This window comes from Saccostrea cucullata, unplaced genomic scaffold (genome assembly GCF_032062105.1).
Source record: "Saccostrea cucullata isolate Sc308-1 unplaced genomic scaffold, CSIRO_AGI_Scuc_v1 ctg3056, whole genome shotgun sequence".
Lineage (NCBI taxonomy): Eukaryota > Metazoa > Mollusca > Bivalvia > Ostreida > Ostreidae > Saccostrea > Saccostrea cuccullata.
The window spans coordinates 38,972-58,793 of NW_026933881.1; the positions used below are offsets into that span (position 1 = coordinate 38,972).

The window sequence follows — 19,822 nt, forward strand, 5'->3', positions numbered from 1 at the left end:
AATTTGGGAAAAAATGGCCTTTTTGTTTTATACATTTAAATTCACGTATCTAACAGTGTATGTCTGAATAAAGAAATGGGAATCTGCTAACATATATCATGTGAAATTATTTAATATTCTACAAGTGATAAAACTATATTCCGAGTCTTATTGTACTGAGTATGTACAAAAGCATAAACATGCCCTTGCACTATCGTCATTTACTACATTCAGTTGCACCTGTCATATTTCACACAGATGGTACATGCAAAGTCCAAGTACTCAGTACAGCTTCATCTATTCATGATGGGTATATCCAGATTTAATTTGTGCGCGTACAAAGTTATTTTTGTTAAAGTGTATCGGTATATTGAAGCCATATGTTTTAAGATCTCATTTTCAATTCATTTCTATAAGGTTAAACATTTAGCTTTCCTTTTGGCGCTTTGAAAAGCAGTACCAGATGTAAATAAATGTTAAAATAATGGTTGTAGCAACACTACAAGACACGACAACAGATATGGAAACTTCAATGACAACAACGTCAACTGGATTGGAGACAACACGGGGAGCATCAATAACTGTATCATTCACCCTGCAAACAACAGAACGAGATCACAGGAATTTTCTAGGTACAGTATTGACGAAATTGTGTCCGTTAAAATTAACTCGTACAAGAAAACTTCTAGAGCTGTTCTTTATTTTTCCTTAAGCTTCCGTTTATCGTAGTCAGTGGTGAATTCATGGTTGTTAAATTAAACAAATAAAAAGCAACATAATATTTATAATGCATTTACAATATATCGTCAATTAAATGCTCTTTAACATTATAGGCCAAGTGAAAATTTCCCTTTCCCTTTATAATAGTTTTATCTCGTTCACATTGAAAGCCTAAAGTTCACAATCTTCCTGTTATATGTATCAAATAGGATGCTGGATATTTCGCGTATTGTTTCGTCCAAAATGAACGCAAATTCAATTTTGAAATTTATGACATTTACGTGTATGTCAACTGGTAAGTGATTTATCTTTTTTTTTTATATAAATATATATAATAAAACAAATTTGTCTTCACATTTCATATTTTTTTAATTGATGAAGAAAAATTTGATTTCTCGTGCTTTAAAATGAAATAAAAGAAATAGTTTTCATTGTTCATGATCATCCTTGTCTACTTTGCATAAGCTTGGGGAAAATTTGAGTACACATTGTTCGAAACCATAGAGGACAACCACGACAGAAATCTAACATCTCCTGGATACCCGGCAAACTATCCAAACAATGCTAATTATACCTGGATAATTAAACCAGGATACCTTGCATACATTTATTTCGTCATTTTCTTCACGGATATCAAAAGTTCGCAGACAAATCAATGTAACGACGACTATCTGCAGGTATCTTATATCGAAACATTTAATTTAAAAAAAATCTGTTTGAAATATATTTTTTTAATTTAATTGTTGAATTTATTTCAGATTACAGAGATTGATCCATGCTGCCACACGCCACTAAAGAGATGTGGTCAATTTAATAACATTTCTATATTAACCAAAGGAAATAAAATTCGGGTGTCTTTTGTATCAGATAGAAGTGAAACAGGGAAAGGATTTTTACTGTTTTGGAATGGTTTGTTTCTATTAAAACAGCAATCTTTCTGATAATTTAGTTCAATCTTATAATAAATAAATGCACATTAATTGTTCACTTATATTTTTTCCAACAATTGATGAATGTATAATCGTGTATATACTTTTATAATTTGACAGTATCTTTCATACCATCAAGTTCACCTTTAACAACAACGAGCCAAAAACAGATAAGTACGAAAAATTTAAGCATAGAATGTAAGCATATGACATACATGTACCAGTACCGTGTGATGTACGAATGTATATACACTTGACCTTTCTATTGTCGAGATTATTTCAAAGTGGACTATAAATTCTGTCCTATCCATTTTGGAGTCTGGAGGTTTAAGGTCAAGGTAATAAATTCATACATTTTGTTTTTGGGTTAATATTTCATTTTAGCGCGAGTTATCAAGATGCTTTGAGCTTTTGCGATGGAATTTTATATTACAAATCCCTATGAACCCCCCAATTCTCTTTAAAAAGACCTGTCCTTCCAACCCCAAAATCCCCAATTCTAGATTTGAATTCTTTGAATTATTTTTTTTTCATTTAAATCATTTAAAAAAAAAAGTTATGGTAGTTTAAGAATTTTGTGTCTGTGTATGTGCTAAAAGGAAATAAATCCTAATGGACAGTGTAAATTTCCATAAATAGTTTATATTAAACGCATAATTATCAAATTGACACTATAGTTAATAAATATATACTTATTAAATTATTTTCAATCACCCAAAATATAATATTTTAATAAAAAAGTGATGATCAGAATTTTATATTTGGTGTGTAAAATTAAAACCGGATCCGTAAAAGTATGGACCTTCCTTATTTTAAAATAAAAAAATGTCTTTAAGTGATTTTAAATTGTATCCTATTAACAAGTGAATTTTTAATTTCCGAGTTCTGATTGTTTGAGTTTTTTCCACATTATGGCACTTGTAAATGCTGGTATTAGTGTATATTTTACTGATTTATGGAGAAAGAGTGATCCCACCTGTTTTTGTTATATATCAAATGGTTTTTATTAAAAATGGACACGTTAATGCTAAATGTCTTATTTGCCCTCTCTGTAGAGTGCTTTGATATTTCGATCAATGAGGGCAAAAATGTGTGGGTCATTTTCTTCTATATTACTTATAAAGAGAGTTTTTGGTACAAAGACACAATTTCAAAAAATTAAATTTGGAAAAAAATGGCCCTTCTGTTTTATACTTTTAAATCCACGTAATGCACAGTGTATAGCTGAGTACAGAAACGGAAATCTGCTTACATATATCATCATCCATGTGAAATTATTTAATGTTATACAAGTGATGAAGCTATATTCAGGGCTTTATTATATGTAGAAAAGCATAAACACGCCCTTGCACTATCGTCACTTACTACATTCAGCCTAACAATTCTATATTTTGCACCTGTCATATTTCACACAGGTGGTACAAGCAAAGTCGCTAGTACTAAGTACAACGTAATCCATTCATGATGAGTATATCCACATTTTAAAATCTGTGCGTGCATAAGGTTATTTTTGCTAAAGTGTATATTAAAGCCAAATATTTTAAGATCTCGTTTTCAATTCACTTCCTTAAGGCTAAACATAATTAAGCTTTCGTTAGGGCGCTAAAGCAGTACCAAAGTAAGTTGTAATGTTCAAGTAATGGTTGTAGCGACGTTACAACAAGGCACGACAACTGATGTGAAAACTTTGATGACAACAACGTCAACTGAATTGGAGACAACACGGGAAGCATCAACAACGGTATCACTCCCGCTGCAAACAACAACAGTACGAAGAAATCACAGAATTTTTCTAGGTATTTGATATTGTGTCCGCTAGAAAATGAATTTTACAAGAAAAAATATTTATAATAATTTTTTCCCCTATAGTTTACATTTTCGTGGTCAGTGGTGTAATAGTGGTTGGACTCTTATTTGGCCTGGGATGTTTGACAAAACAAGGATGCTGTATTAGGTATTTTAAAAACATCGGTGCAATGAAATGAAAAATTCTAAAATAGTTCTAAGTGTTTTCACCACTGTCATATTTTTGAAGGAGAGCTGCATCCATTAAGTTAACTGAAAAAGACAGAATATCATCCAACGAGAATGACTTAAACCCAGTTCCTATCTACTCTAGTGCTCAAGAGGCAGAAACTGTTCTTTATGAAGACAGTCGGGACGGTGTTTATATGGAATACCCCGAGGGTGTGTACGACACGCCATTTGTGAAGCGACCTCATGTAGAACAGAGTAATCAAAACATTTATGCCATTTGTAAAGATTTAGTACTTTAGTTGTTTTTATAACTTGGTCAATATGCTATTATTTTTGTTAAAAATATATACATGTATTCATTTAGTGATCTTTGTTCTGTTCAAAGATACTAGGAAATGAGGAATAAAAACTTAAAAGATACTGAGTTAGCACTATTTTTCATTTAATTTGATCTCTAGATCTCCTTTATGATGTTTTATATCCAGTTGGAGAATTTTATCACTCATACAAAGAAGTCACCATATACCAGTGAAGAGTTCAAATTAAGACCTTTACACGGTACTCGGACCTTAAATCATGCCAACGCCCCGTGACAAGGAGCTTAGATTTTTCAGGTTTCATACAAAAGATCCGAAACTTTCACTTCATCGTGCAGAGCGCTTGGCACATCTTCCAAAGTCGAGGGTTTTAGTTGGTCCACTTATGTGTAGAATGGATCAGAAACCTTTGACTTGGAAATATTCCAGTGCTGACCAGTTCTATAATGTGCCGCCAGAATGTACTGGCCACGGGTAATACAGTTTTATAATCTCTATCAAAAGACCAAAAGTTTTTGTTAGATTCTATTCTCAAGAGTAAAACCTAAACAGGTCCAAAGATGTAGATGACGCTGAAGTTGGCAAGGATTAAGCCAAGCAGAAGGGATGAACAAGCATGATTTCAAAACAGTTCTACATGTACCGTGTAGCATTCCACTGCAGTTTAGGCAGTGGCGTTCTGATGACATACTACCCCATATAAAACATGCATATCAAGACTATCAAGAATTAAGGAATGAACAGTCTTGTTCCAGGATTAGTTGGTTTAATTCAAGGAAATGGGTCATTTTCTTGTCAAAATATCTTCCTCATCAACTCAACTACTAAACTATCTGAGTCTATTATCCAACTACAGTTTCATAAGCCTGTATTTTCCGTTCTTCTTCCGTTTTTCTCGTTCCTCTCCAGTATGGTCTTTGCAGGTGGAACTGCGTTTACTTTTTTGAATTATTCTGGATATCGCAGGCATGCTTATGCGATTTCTCACAATAATAACAAAATATTAGATCTTGAAAGCTATTGCAGTTCAGACTACAAGAGCAAAAGCTCGAAAGACTTCATAGCAGCTGAAGAAAATTCTCTAAAGGAAAAGTCAAACCCAAATGCTACCGAAAATTTTTCCAATTCTTCACCAAAATATTTAGCTACAGATCTGTAGCTCTCCGAAAAAAATATATTGATAGACCGGAGAGCTACAGTGCCACCCATTGAAAAAAGTGTATATTTATTGCGCAATTATTGGCTCTCCATCAGGACAACTCATTGCTCTTTACTGGTTGGCCATTTGTCCTTAAAATTGAAACAGCAAACTATATATAATAACTTAATAAGGTTAGACTAGTTTTATATAGTAAATATTACTTCTAAAAGCGTTTAATACCATATGTGCTAGATTAATACATACATGTATTCACAATATCTCATTATTATCAACAAGCAATGCATTGTAAGTAGCTTTACATTAATGCGAAGGAAAAACACGAGAAAAAAAAGAAGAAGAAAAAAAAAATGAATTAAATTCTTACATATTTTATTGTTCGGTTGATGAAGAAAACATTTATAAAGAACAAAAAGTTAGTTCATATGTAGCGATATATGTTCGCTTACATGTTTACTCCCTCTTTGATTTGAATACACAAGTTAGTAAATTGCAGGTATTCATTAGAACGTTTAAAATGCCGTCCGGTACTAAATACAATGCTAAAATGCATCCCGTCATATAGCTTACTTAAACAAAATAATGTTTTTAGAATCTACAACGTGTTTGTTACCGACAAACAGACACACAAAGGGTAGAACTGCGGGTATGCCGCAGTATAGCAGTATTTAACAGAAGAAAAAAAGTTAGACACTGTCACTTTCCAACTGATCCCCCGAATCTCCTCCTCCTCCCTTCTTTTCTTCTTTGTTCGTTTCTTCCTTCCCCATCCCTGTCCTTGGAATACCTAAGCCATTTTGATAGTGTTCTCAATGTCTTTGTTTGCAGAATCTCCAGCAGCTCGGGTTTTTGTTTTAAAACTCTCTAAAATTGTAGTATTTTATTTCATACTTAAATACAATGAAGCGCATTGTAGTGGTAAAATTTTCCATTCGAATGGAACGTTTTGAGCTATTTAAGAAGGTTAATTGTCACCTTATGACACGCCCATTTCATTAGAAATGGATAAAACGGCCAATTTGTATATTCGAATACCCGTAGAACAGGTTTTCCATAAATATAATAGCCAATGAAATTGACGGTTTGAATAAATACCGAGTAAACACGTGTTCGACCGAAACATGTGTTGTGGTAACTTCAATAGACATGATAAGTTCAAAAATATGTACATATTCGTTGCAATTTGTGTTTCACAGAAGCGGAAGTCTCTAACTCTCTCGATCCTCTAATTTTTTTAAAGCTCCAGTTCAGTGTAACTCATATTGCTTGTCGCAAAGAATGGGATGTCCTAAAACATTACGACGAGTATTTCTTTCTCATTTCTAAAAATATTGCCGTGTCATTATGTTGTAATTCACGTTCAAAACAGGACTCAGAACGTTTCATTCAAACGGAAAATTTTACCACTTCAATGCGCTTTATTGTACATTTGTTTCTGAGTAAAGAGTAAACATACGATTAAATTTACAAGTATATCACCATATGATTAAGCTGTCAACATGGTCAATTAGGGGATAACTGTCTAATTAACTGTCTAATTACCAGTAATTGGTTTCATTATGTGATTACGTAATTGGCTAGCGTGATGATTTGCATTATCGCTCAAACCAATCGATTGATCATCATTACGAAACCAAAACATTTATACAACGTAAATTTGTCGATACAATGGACAACTTTTAAATAAAAGTAACTGATTTGTGTTTCGGTTTTGAATAAGTTTTGTTTTTACTTCAACATTTTCAACATGTTTGACCATGTGATCGACATTGTTGACCTACAACAAAGCAAACATATTATAAATACTTACATACTGGATGCCATCTTCGCTAGCCAAGGATTTCTGATACGCTACTCTCCTCATGAACCCTTGGCTCAGGGTAAAGTCAAAAGACGGGATTGTTTTCGTCACGTGATCTCAAATCTATCAGGTACGCACAGATTGCGTCATCGACAGAAATAAAAACGCGTTGTTTAATAAAAATTAAATCAAAGTTTTTTTCAAGACTAATTAAGAAACAATAATTAAGTTATGCTTATTTATTATTTATAGTACAAATCTGAACTTCAATATAGATCTTTAATCACATACAATGTATTTAGAAGATATTGGATGGGCACCATAGCTGTTCATAGAATTGCGCATTATCTTATACGGATCGTTGTTTACTTGCGATTTTCATTCCCGAGATTAAGAGTTGAAAGAAGTATCCCGAACGCAAATATTGTCATTTACAAAAAAAAAATAAACAATTGCTGATTGGTCGACCGGGTGTACCGAATCCCAATCAGAACTCGAGAAAACACCGTATGCACTTCTATCAACACCGTATGCTAAGGGATTATGAGGAGAGTAGCGTATCAGAAACCCTTGGCTAGCGAAGATGACTGGATGCAGATGTGCAAGATATCGGTCTCATTACGCTCGTGTCATATGAAAAATGACGCGGATATTATAAGTTGCACGGATGATGTCTACCCATGACACTCAGCCAGATTCATGGTATTGGGCCAACTTAGGGCTGATGCCAATCCCCAACAAATATTCTCATTCATAACATCAGTTTTATATAATGCCAACAGTTAGCCCAACATTGGCCCCATGATCCATCACCTACTATCAGTATTCCATGTTGGACCACCGTTGGTCCAATAAAGGTAACCCAACAGCAATAATACAACCATAATGGTAAGATTGGACCAACGATGTGCTACTATCTGGGATGATACATTTTTTTTAAAACACTCGGGAATTTAAAAAATGAAAGATCTTTCGATGAAATGTCAATAACTCTTATAATTTCGAATAAATTTAACATAATTAAAAGACCAAGTAAAAACTTCCCACAAAACTTCCCAAAAACAAAATTGTTTCCTTTTTAAAATTAGTTTTAAGTCCGTTTTCTTCCTGTTGCGGGTGATGGATTTTTGGCATTTTTTTTTCAAAAAAAATGTATTCCTATTTAATACTGACATTCACTCCATTCGGTAAGTGATTTCTTATAAAGCAGATTTTAAGAAAAATGTTTAAATGTTTAAAATAATTTTCAACTTTAAAATTTTAAAATTTTATAACTTTAATCTTTAATTTAGCTTGTGGAAAATTTGAATTCACATTGTTAGAAGCCACTGAAGACAACCGAGATGGATATATAGTGTCTCCTGGATACCCGTCAATATATCCAAACAATGCTAATTATACCTGGATGATTAAAACAGGATACTTAGCATACGTTTATTTCTTCATTACCTTCATGGATATCAAAATATCGCAGACAAACCAATGTAACGACTTTCTACAGGTGTTTTATATTGAACACTTTTTAAATGAAAATATTTTAATGAAAAAATAGGCCTATTTTACGGACGACATAAATAAATTTCTGTTGTTGAAATCATTTTAGATAACAGAGACTGATCCATGCTGCTACACGCCACTAAAAAGATGTGGTCAGTTCAATAAAATACCTATATTAACCAGGGGGAAGAAAATTCGGGTTTCTTTTGTGTCAGACAGAAGTGAAACAGGGGAAGGATTTTTTCTGTTTTGGAATGGTTTGTTTCTATCAGTTAAGGATATCTGATCCTCAGCAAGGAAGGATAACTCCAAAAATCAATATTTAATTTAAAATGCATTAATATGAAGCTTGAAAATGAAACTTTTTTCATGCATCAATTTTCATTTTATTCATCTATATATGATTCAATGTTTTTGGAAATCTTAGAAAAGGTCTTATGAAAAATTGACAATTTTACCCTATAAAAGGGAAAAAAAAACAGTTTTAGAGAAATAAGATTTTCTTGAATTGAGCCTTAGATACCAATGCTAATTAGCATGATATGAAATTAGAAGTGATTTGTGATTTCTTGCAATGATAGCAAAAATATTTTACATTGTGTATTATATAATACATGAAGGAAATAGAAGACACAGAATACCAAATACATATAAGTATAAAAAAGTATAAAAATCATGACAATTTCTCTGAATGCCTGGATACCTATTGTTTTGTAACATAAAATATATTTGTTGATCAATTTGCAAATAGAAAATGTATAACTGGTATTCCTATTCGCTTTTCTGCATGAATATAGGAGATTTGACAATTTTCCCTATATAACATGATTAACTTTAATGTTTAACTTAAAACATAAATTTGCATTACTTTGTGGATTCATGGATATTTTTATGAGTATTTTCAATTACTTAACTGTTAATTTTATGAACCTGAGGATCGGACTACCTTAAACGGTCTTTTTTCCTAATTACACATTTTTTTTAAGTTAAAGAGCATATAATTGTATACCTTTATACTTTTAACAGTGTCGTCCATAAAAACAAGGCCACTTGTGACAACAAGGAGCAAAACACAGATAAGTATGAAAGTTTGCTATGGTTTGTAATATAATACGTTGTAAAAATTTTGCAGTGGACGGATATTATACAAATATAGCTCTTTCATGAGATCGATCCATAAATATATCGACTAGAAGAATAAAAATCTCGAACGAGCACGAAGTTCGAGGTCAGTGTGCTTTTCTGAGAGGTAGCTATATTTAATGAAAATGTCTACTAGAGTTTGTTGGGTATGTCAGGGCATCAACAATAATTGGAAACGTGTGATAATTTGCAAAACGGGCGATGTCTGTTATGCATATATCACACGTTTCCAACTGTCGTTGATCCAACAAACTAGACAGTGATTTCTTAAAATTACAAAATAACATTTAATTGTGAAATAAAACTGTAAATAAAGAAATTTAAAGATTTAAATTACACAGGCCCCTATGTCAATTTCAATAGTTCCCGCCCACTAACGTTAGACACAAAGACAACCGCGCGAGATTTACATGGATATTAGGCCTACTGAGCTCCAGACCTTTCGCGTGGCGAAATTTACATTCCGGTTGATTTATCAAGAACTCAACTCACCTAACTTTCAAAGTTATCATAGAGAAAAATAATAGAAAATTATTGTAAATAAAATGACATTTAACATGTAACTAAAATTTGATTTCTATCACTGTATGTATGAAAATTTAACTTATGATTTTATGATTTTCAAATTTTGCCCTGTCAGACTCTCTTAAAAATAATATAACAAACTTAGTTCTTTCATTCGGCCAATCCATAAATATTTCCCAATATATTTCCTTATGATTCTTTGCAAATTAGATAAAAGGTTATGTTCTCATGAACTACCAAGTTATGAGTAGGAATGTAATTGGAGTTAAGAAATAGTGCATTTTTAAAAATTTATTGTTAAATGACAAAAATATGTGGCAAGTCATCAGAAAAATAATGTAAATATAAGAAATGAATTTATTTTTTGAGAATTCATGAGGTGCATAAACTACTACGCTTCACGCCTGCATATTTTTCATGGAGTCATGTCTTAAGTATTACATTTATACCGATAGAGTATTTCGGGGGAATTTGCTTTTTACTAAGACTGCATTTTGTTTTATTAAACCCGGTATTTTAATCAATTTAGGAAAAATATTTCAAATTTGTTTAACATAAAATAGATAAATATTCAAAGCAGTGTTACCCCTTATCAATTTTTACAAAACATCACAATATATTACAATACTTAAGAACTAAATAATCTGGGTTTTTTCTTCTTCAAAAACATCAGTTAAGTATAATGTCAGCTATGTAAAATTTACATTATTATTGTTTTAATAAGGATTATTTCTATTTAAAGATACCTCAGTTCGAAACTCATTTCAGAATTTATAATTAAATAGTAACACAATACTACTTGATCATGTGATCAAGTTCTATTGTAATAATATAGCAAAAAACAAGATGTTTTTGTGAACCACTATGCGCCCGGCGGCAACAAAGTTCTAAAAAGCAATTTTTAGCAAATAGGTCATATTCAAAGTCACATGATCATTGTCCTTGGTGTCATTTGAAAGAACTTAATTAGTGGAATGTGCATACAAAATAAGAAGTCTCTATCTCATATGGTTTAAAAGTTATGGCGAAAGTTCGAAAAAGCTATTTTCAGCAAGTAGGTCACAGTCAAGGTCACAAGGTCATTGACCTTGGTGTCAGTTGAAAGTGCTTAATTAGTGGAGTATGCATACCAAATATTAAGTCTCTATCTCTCACGGTTCAAAAGTTATGGCGAAGGTTAAAGTTGACAACAGACAGATAATCAGACAAACAGACAGACAAACAGATAAACAGACAAACAGATAAACAGACAAACAGACAGACAGGACAAAAACAATATACGCCCTGAATAAATTCGGGCGCATAATAATAGTAAAACGAGTACAACTTATTGCAATTCCAATATTGTCCGTCTAAGACTTAAATTGCAGGGAACTAATTTATGGTCGACTCAATGCTGATTCGTTTTAACCCTTTGCATGCCGATTAGAATGCTTTCTTTTCTCTCTGTTTTAGTACTGATAATACCAACCATCCTTTCCTGATATTACTACCTCTGCAGTATTAGTGGAGTATGCATACCAAATATTAAGTCTCTATCTCTCACGGTTCAAAAGTTATGGCGAAGGTTAAAGTTGACAACAGACAGACAAACAGATAAACAGACAAATAGAAAGGACAAAAACAATATACGCCTCGAATAAATTCGGGCGCATAATAATAGTAAAACGAGTACAACTTATTGCAATTCCAATATTGTCCGTCTAAGACTTAAATTGCAGGGAACTAATTTATGGTCGACTCAATGCTGATTCGTTTTAACCCTTTGCATGCCGATTAGAATGCTTTCTTTTCTCTCTGTTTTAGTACTGATAATACCAACCATCCTTTCCTGATATTACTACCTCTGCAGTATCAGAACTTGATCAACGAAAGTAATGCTACCAGAAGTAGTCAAACGACAAGAAGAAAAATGAATATCAACTTTACAATTTCAAGAATTCAAAATTGCTTAGCATCAAGATAATAGAACCCTTATGCTAATGCGTAATTTCCTAATACTATTTAATTCCCTACATATTTCTGTATACAACACATTTCTTTACAAATAAATTGTGCCAAAATCCAACATGTTTTCCATTATTTCCTGGTAAAGGGAACGCAAACTACAATTTTCTTATAATCCTTAAACAAACAAACAAAAAAAAACCCATTATAACTAGTGCTAATTGTAACGGGGACCGTTACAGATGTTCCCCAAACGCTCCCCAACTACATTTTGGTACCATATTCCCTGTAAGCTTCATTAAATAAGACAAACTCTATGCATCTGAGATTTTAACAACATTTACAAAGAAGTGTACAAAAATAATTTAAACTTTAGCATTGCATGCGTGCACATGTGAATGCATTTGCATCATGACCATATCATCTTGTCTACATAATCTATATTTTTAATACACTGAATATTAAAGTATTTAATCCAAATTTATTTAAAAAATACGCTCATTCAAGTATATGTTTGATTTTACTCATTTCACGTGCACGCAAGTGTATACATGAGCATGGTGACCATACCTTCTTGTAGAAGTCCATTACATCTATCTATGTTCTAAATTCCACCCCGTTTGGGTGAAAACTAAGGGAGTTATAGCTGTTTAAAGTTTCAGCCAATCAGATTGCAGCACATGTACACGCATGTGTATGCATGTGCATGGTGACCATACCTACTTGTAGAAGTCCATTATATCTATCTATGTTCCAAATCCCATCCTGTTTGGTTGAAAACCAAGGGAGTTATAGCTGTTTAAAGTTTTAGCCAATCAGATTGCAGCGCACATGCATGCACGTGTTTTCATGATAATTGCTTTATTTCATGTTGTAGGATATCCTAATGCATGGCTATGTTCAAAATTTCAAAGGATTTCGTCAAAAAACAAGAAAGATATTGAGACTTTAGTTGCAGCCAATCAGAGCGAAGTGCACGTGCATGCGCGTGAGATCTTGCTATTTTCACCATGTCGTCATGTCTATACTACTAATATATCCTCACATTATGAGTTTCAAAGCATTTCATCTAAAAATAGAACAGTTGTGGCTATATCTATTATATTGGTCATTTCACGTGTTGCACGTGCACGCTCTTGCAAGCACGTGCGCGCAAAATGACCTTGATTCCGCAAATCTACATAACATGTCTACTAACCCTAAAAAGGTTTCACCTACATCGGACGAACAGTTTACAAGATCATTCCCGGACAAAAAAGTTCCAGGAAGAAGAAGAAGAAAAATAATAATAACTAGTGCTAATTGTAACGGGGACCGTTACAGATGTTCCCCAAACGCTCCCCAACTCCCTTTTGGTGCCATATTCCCTGGGTGCTTCATAAAATAAGACAAACTCGATGCCTTTGAAACTTTAACAACGTTTATTAAGAAGTGTAGAAAGTTCATTCAAATTTTAGCATTGCACGCGTGCGCATGTGAATGCATGTGCGTAATGACCATATCATCTTGTCTACACAATCTATATATTTTAATATACTAAACATTAAAGTATTTAATCCAAAAGTTTTAAAAAGTTAGCTCATTCAAGTGTTTTTTATTTTGCTCATTTCACGTGCGCGTACGTGCTCGCACGTGCATGCATGAGCATAATGACCATACCTTCTTGTAGATGTCCGTTACATCTATCTTTATTCTAAATCCCATCCCGTTTGGTTGAAAACCAAGGGAGTTATAGTTGTTTAAAGTTTCAACCAATCAGATTGCAGCGCAAGTACATGCACGTGTATGTATGTGCATGGTGACCATATTTTTTTGTTGTAGTCAAATATATCTATCTATGTTCCAAATCTCATCCTGTTTGGTTGAAAATTAAGGGAGTTATAGTTATTTAAAGTTTAAGCCAATCAGATTGCAGCGCACGTGCATGCACGTGTTTTCATGAAAATTGTTATATATCATGTTGTAGGATATCCTAATGCATGGCTATTTTCAAAATTTCTAAGGATTTCATCAAAAAACAAGAAAGATATTGAGACTTTAGTTTCAGCCAATCAGAGCAAAATGCACGTGCATGCACGTGAGATCTTGCTATTTTGACCATGTCATATTGTCTATGCTACTAATATATCCTTATATTATAAGTTTCAAAGCATTTCATCAAAAATTTAAAAAGTTACGCCTATATCAATTAAATCGGCCATTTCACATGTTGCACGTGCACGCTCTTGCAAGCACGTGCGCGCAAAATGACCTTCATTCCGCAAATCTACATAACATGTCTACTGACCCTAAAAACATTTCACCTTGGTCGGATGTATAGTTTGCGAGATCATTCCCGGACAAAAAAGTACCCAGGAAGAAGAAGAAGAAGAAAAATAATAATAATAAGAAACAGAGTAAAAACAATATGTTCCCCAACTTCGTTTGGGGAACATAATAATAATAAGAAACAGAGTAAAAACAATATGTTCCCCAACTTCGTTTGGGGAACATAATTAATTACTTTTCTATCAAGTTAAGGGGGCCGACTATAGTTTTATTGTGTGAAAACTACAATAGCGAAACTCTTCATTTTTATACCATATATAACTTACATTAACTTCAGTGTACATACATAGTTTGGGGGAAATCTACAGTCCAGGTATTTTGAGGGACCGTCTCAAAATACAGATACATTTACTATAGGATTCTTTGGAAAAATGCAATTTTTAGCACTTTAAAGCAAAGAGCAAGAGCCATCTTATGCATAAAATGGCCCTGTACTTATATCAATTAATTAACTATCACCCACTTTCCCACTTCATATATCAAAATAAAGTAGACTATTGGCGCTTTCATTTTCTATAATAAAATTTCGTTTTTAAAAACCAGATATTTGAAAACAGGTTTGAGAAATTGCAGTATTCTTGAAATTTGCAGAAAACAGGCGTATTTGACTACCTTCAGCAAAGAATTAGAATATGAGCACAGCCCACGATCCCAAAAAGTAAAACACGTTTTTTGATCTTCAGAAACAGAGCTTTCATTACGTATTTGCATATTTTGGATCAGAGGTTGTGCTCTATATGAAATATTGAAGAAATGCTTCAACTTTAGGTCATTTTCAAAGGAATTTACAGGATATGAGGAAAATGACGCATTTTATGACGTCATAATGCATGGACTAGATGGGAAATTACGTCACAATTAATAGATACGTGATCACCAACACTTCAAGTGAAAAATACTGCATTTGCAGCCTAAACTGAGCGGTTTTGTTTTTTCGGAAATTCTCAGGGCTAAATAAGGCCCAACATGGCTCTTGCTCTTATACAAATTCTACAATAGACATTTTGTTCAAACTATAATATTTGATGAGTAATACTATATTATACAATATATGGAAGAAACACAAAATTCTACCGTCTTGTTACCAGAGGGGGCATCTCAAAATGCAAAAAATTAGCAAATTTTACTATTATTATAGAGTATTACAAAATATGACGTACACAATGGATTCACATAAAAACATAATAAAAATAATGGAGATATTCTCAAATTCCTATGTTTTAAATTTCAAGAGCGTATGTTTATTACTTTTTCTTTAATAATATTTTTATTACTCCTTTCTTTAGGAGATACTACGAAAGCCGGATAGGCTCATTTCTGAGAAGATAAAAAAAAAATTAACTCGTTATAACGAGTTAATTATCTCGTTATAACGAGTTAATTATCTCGTTATAACGAGTTAGTATCTCGTTATAACGACTTAGTTATCTCGTTATAACGAGTTAATTATCTCGTTATAACGAGTTAATTATCTCGTTATAACGACTTAGTTATCTCGTTATAACGAGTTAATTATCTCGTTATAACGAATTAGTATCTCGTTATAACGACTTAGTTATCTCGTTATAACGAGTTAGTTATCTCGTTATAACGAGTTAATTATCTCGTTATAACGAGAAAATTAACTCGTTATAACGAGTTAATTTTTCTCGTTATAACGAGTTAATTTTCTCGTTATGACGAGTTGAAAACTGATCTAAAGTTGATATATCTAAGTGATAGGAAGTATAGTAGTATAACATATAAAACCAATTTGATCAAGTTTGTTTATAGTGTGTATGATAAAGATTTTTATTGAAAAACAGCAAACTAGTTTATTTTTTTTTTCGAGGGGTTGTGCCTGTGATTGTATTCTGTTTATGTATAAACGATGCAGTTGATTTGTATTGTATACTTAAAAGACCGAAGACAAATACATATACATGTATACGGAAACTTATGACTGCCTCTTGATGTTGTGTTATGAGTGAGCAGTAGCCCTCGAATTTTACGCCCATGGCCTCATTGCTGATGTCTCCATATCCCCCTTCTTCAAAACATTTCTGACTCTCAAAATAATATATATATCACACTGTAAGTGTATATGATATATGTTGCATTAAGGCCTGCGTTAGCTTCCTATTATAATGTATTAATTTCGGTACTAAGACATTGGTTATGAAAGCTAATAAGTCATCCAAACATATCAGAAAAATTAGTGTCTTTTATCGGAGAAAGTTGTCATAAATAAATTGCCAAACTTTGAAGCAAGTACATTTGGTAATAGATTCTTTTTATATTGTGTCCTTGGAGAAGTTCACGTATAAATGTGTAAATAAAGATTGCTATACTTATCAAATTGTGATTATTGACAGCAAGATAGTTCAGGATGAATATTATTTAAACCATATCGCAAATTAAAATTGCAACTTTTTATCAATATTGAAGTGAAGTATGACTGATAATTATCAACTAAACATCAATGGCATTAAAACTACAGCCATTCTTAATTCATAACTAACTCGTTATAACGATATAATTAACTCGTTATAACGAGATCACTAACTCGTTATAACGAGTTAATTATCTCGTTATTACGAGTTAATTAACTCGTTATAACGAGATAACTAACTCGTTATAACGAGATAATTAAATCGTTATAACGAGATAACTAACTCGTTATAACGAGATAACTAATTCGTTATAACGAAATAACTAAGTCGTTATAACGAGATAATTAACTCGTTATAACGAGATAATTAACTCGTTATAACGAGATAATTAACTCGTTATAACGAGATAATTAACTCGTTATAACGAGATAATTAACTCGTTATAACGAGATAACTTAATCGTTATAACGAGATAACTAAATCGTTTTAACGCGTTAATTAACTCGTTATAACGAGATATTAACTCGTTATAACGAGATAACTAACTCGTTATAACGAGATAAGTAATTCGTTATAACGAGATAAAACTAAGTCGTTATAACGAGATAATTATCTCGTTATAACGAGGTAATTAACTCGTTATAACGAGATACTAACTCGTTATAACGAGATAATTAACTCGTTATAACGAGTTAAAAAAATTTTTATCTTCTAAGAAATGAGCCTATCCGGCTTTCGTAAGATACAGATTATCATAACGTCAAAAACACATTGCAACGACGTCAATCTACCCCTATCAATTGCAAAATCGGTTAAAATCAGTTATATCAAATTGTAATTACATTTCTATGCCTATAATTTCTTAATTTTGTTTAATTTTAATAATTAAGCGAAAAAAGTTGTATCAAAACAGTAAATACGCTTCATTTTACTATGATGCGCGAAATATTGCGCAATGGAAACTATAGTCGGCCCCCTTAAATGATACTATGATGTACTTTTTTTGATTGAACGTTTTGCTTGAAATTTGACCTAACTAAACATTTTTTAACAAAAAACTTGATGCTGAAATTTTCAAGAAATCTTAGTGTTGTTTTTCGAGGGAGGGAAGAATAATTGTTCCAAAAGATACTGAAACAGTCCCGTCCATCTTGATACTTTTTATGACATCAATATCATTACATTGTAATAAAGTAACACAAGGGTTTACAATTTCCAAATTGCAAATACGTACATTTACATGAGTTCTTTCCAAAAGTGTATTACAAATAATTTTTGTAGCAACATTTTTACAAGGCACTACAATAGACGCGGGAGCAACTCCGATGACAACAACGTCAGTAACATCGGAGACAACAACATGGACAGTTTCAACAACATTTATACTCCCACTACCTAAAACACCAACAATACAAACAAATGACAGAAATTTTCAAGGTATTTAAACACCTTTTTTTTTTAGTAAATTACATTTTCCTTTTAATAATTCGAATGAATTCCTTTTTTCTATCAAGTAAAGTGATACAGTGATGGACTTTATCTTAAAATGTTGATTCCATTTTTTGCATGAAAGAATTTACCCGTTGATGTTCTCAATGAACATTTTAGAAGGAAATTTGATGCTGAAATTTGCAAACTGTGAAGCAATTACAAATTGCTTCACTGCAAATGATTGTTTTTTCTTGATGACGAGTTTTTATGCTATTTTAATTGAAAATGCTAAGTAGATTTATGTATAAACTCTAAATGTAAATACATGTAGTATATTTTTTATCAAAGTAAGATCTGTTGCAAAAGAGTTATGTGTCCTCGATCATTGCAATAAACGCTGGATTGAATTATTTGTTATTGAAGTTATCTACCCGGTTTTAATAATTTTTTCCCCAATTCATGACTCGGATTGCATGAACCAAAACTTTGAGCCAGAAGATCACAAACGTTTCGGGATCCTTTTTTTTCTTGATGGATAGATCTCGATATATCTTTAGGGTAAGAAAAAGTTTCTATATATCGAATATGAAATACCGGTATACACTGCAACAAACATGATAATAATGCAGAAATTCGGTGGATACTAGTATTGATACTTGCAATCTTACGGATTTGAAAAATAAAAGTCTTGCTAAATAAATCAAGTCAATAACATCATAATATTTATAATACATTTACAATACATTATACGTTAAATGCTTTTCACATTCTTGATCAAGTGAAAAAAATCCCTTTCCCTAAATAATACCTTACACGATATAATACATGATCTTCTCTTCTTATAGGATGCTGGATTTCTTGCGTATTGTTTCTTCAAAAATGTATGCAAATTCAATTTTGACATTCACGACATTAACTTGTATTTCAATTAATTGGTAAGTGATTTCTTTTTTAAAGTATATATGCTCAAATTTTATATTTTTTTAATCGATAAAGATAAAATTAATTTGATTTCTGATCCTTTGAAATGAAATAATATATGATCCTTTGAAATGAAATAATATAAATAATTTTCATTTTTTGTAATCATCATTTACATTGCTAGAAACCATAGAAGACAACCAAGACAGAAATCTAACATCTCCTGGATACCCGGAAAACTATCCAAACAATGTTAACTATACCTGGATAATTAAATTAAAATAATTAAAATAAATGCTTAGCATACGTTTATTTCGTCGTCATCTTCATGGATATCAAAATATGCAGACAAACCAATGTTACGACTTCCTAGAGGTGTATTATATCGAAAATTTCATTTTGAAAAAAAAACTGTACTGTCTGAGCGATATGTATATTTTTAATTGTTGAATTTATTTAACATTACTTAAATTGGTCCTTGCTACCACACGCCATTAACAAGGTTCGCTCCTCAGCTTTTCAGCAGATTTTTGTCTTGGCCTCTATTTAAAAAATTCTACATTATGTTTTAGTTCTTACAATAAATTTGGAATATTCAATTAAGACCCCATGATTAAATTCCACGCCGAAAACATTCAGCGAGGAACTATATTTTGTGGCGGAATTTTTTTTTTTTTTTTTTTTTTTTTTTAGAAGAAAAAGATAAAGAAAGAGGGCGTATAAGGCGTGTACAATCCCCCGCTCTGAGACAAAATGTTTCTCAATTTTCAAAATTC

The 19,822-nt window shown here is 32.1% G+C and overlaps 2 protein-coding genes across 2 annotated transcripts; both read left to right on the plus strand.

Annotated features, from left to right (window-relative positions):
* The first annotated feature begins 463 nt into the window (after positions 1–463).
* Positions 464–4,007, plus strand: LOC134239535 (uncharacterized). Its single transcript, XM_062721705.1, has 7 exons — positions 464–611; positions 1,165–1,376; positions 1,458–1,608; positions 1,749–1,802; positions 3,278–3,424; positions 3,498–3,582; positions 3,664–4,007. Exons 1-7 carry the CDS (start codon positions 464–466, stop codon positions 3,902–3,904), a joined length of 1,038 nt encoding a protein of 345 aa, XP_062577689.1. The 3' UTR covers positions 3,905–4,007.
* A 4,018-nt stretch (positions 4,008–8,025) lies between these two features.
* Positions 8,026–19,152, plus strand: LOC134239536 (cubilin-like). The gene is made up of 6 exons (XM_062721706.1): positions 8,026–8,069; positions 8,175–8,383; positions 8,486–8,636; positions 9,406–9,459; positions 17,976–18,131; positions 18,971–19,152. Exons 1-6 carry the CDS (start codon positions 8,033–8,035, stop codon positions 19,024–19,026), a joined length of 663 nt encoding a protein of 220 aa, XP_062577690.1. The 5' UTR covers positions 8,026–8,032; the 3' UTR covers positions 19,027–19,152.
* The last annotated feature ends 670 nt before the right edge of the window (positions 19,153–19,822 follow it).

What these genes read in the sequence shown, in the direction of transcription:
- LOC134239535 (XM_062721705.1), top strand. Translation starts at nt 464, where the DNA reads ATGGTTGTAGCAACACTACAAGACACGACAACAGATATGGAAACTTCA. An exon ending in ATTTTTACTGTTTTGGAATG is followed by an intron (nt 1,609 to 1,748) that starts GTTTGTTTCTAT and finishes ATAATTTGACAG; the next exon opens with TATCTTTCATACCATCAAGT. An exon ending in AAACAAGGATGCTGTATTAG is followed by an intron (nt 3,583 to 3,663) that starts GTATTTTAAAAA and finishes ATATTTTTGAAG; the next exon opens with GAGAGCTGCATCCATTAAGT.
- LOC134239536 (XM_062721706.1), top strand. Translation starts at nt 8,033, where the DNA reads ATGTATTCCTATTTAATACTGACATTCACTCCATTCG. An exon ending in ATTTTTTCTGTTTTGGAATG is followed by an intron (nt 8,637 to 9,405) that starts GTTTGTTTCTAT and finishes TACTTTTAACAG; the next exon opens with TGTCGTCCATAAAAACAAGG. An exon ending in AAATGACAGAAATTTTCAAG is followed by an intron (nt 18,132 to 18,970) that starts GTATTTAAACAC and finishes CTCTTCTTATAG; the next exon opens with GATGCTGGATTTCTTGCGTA.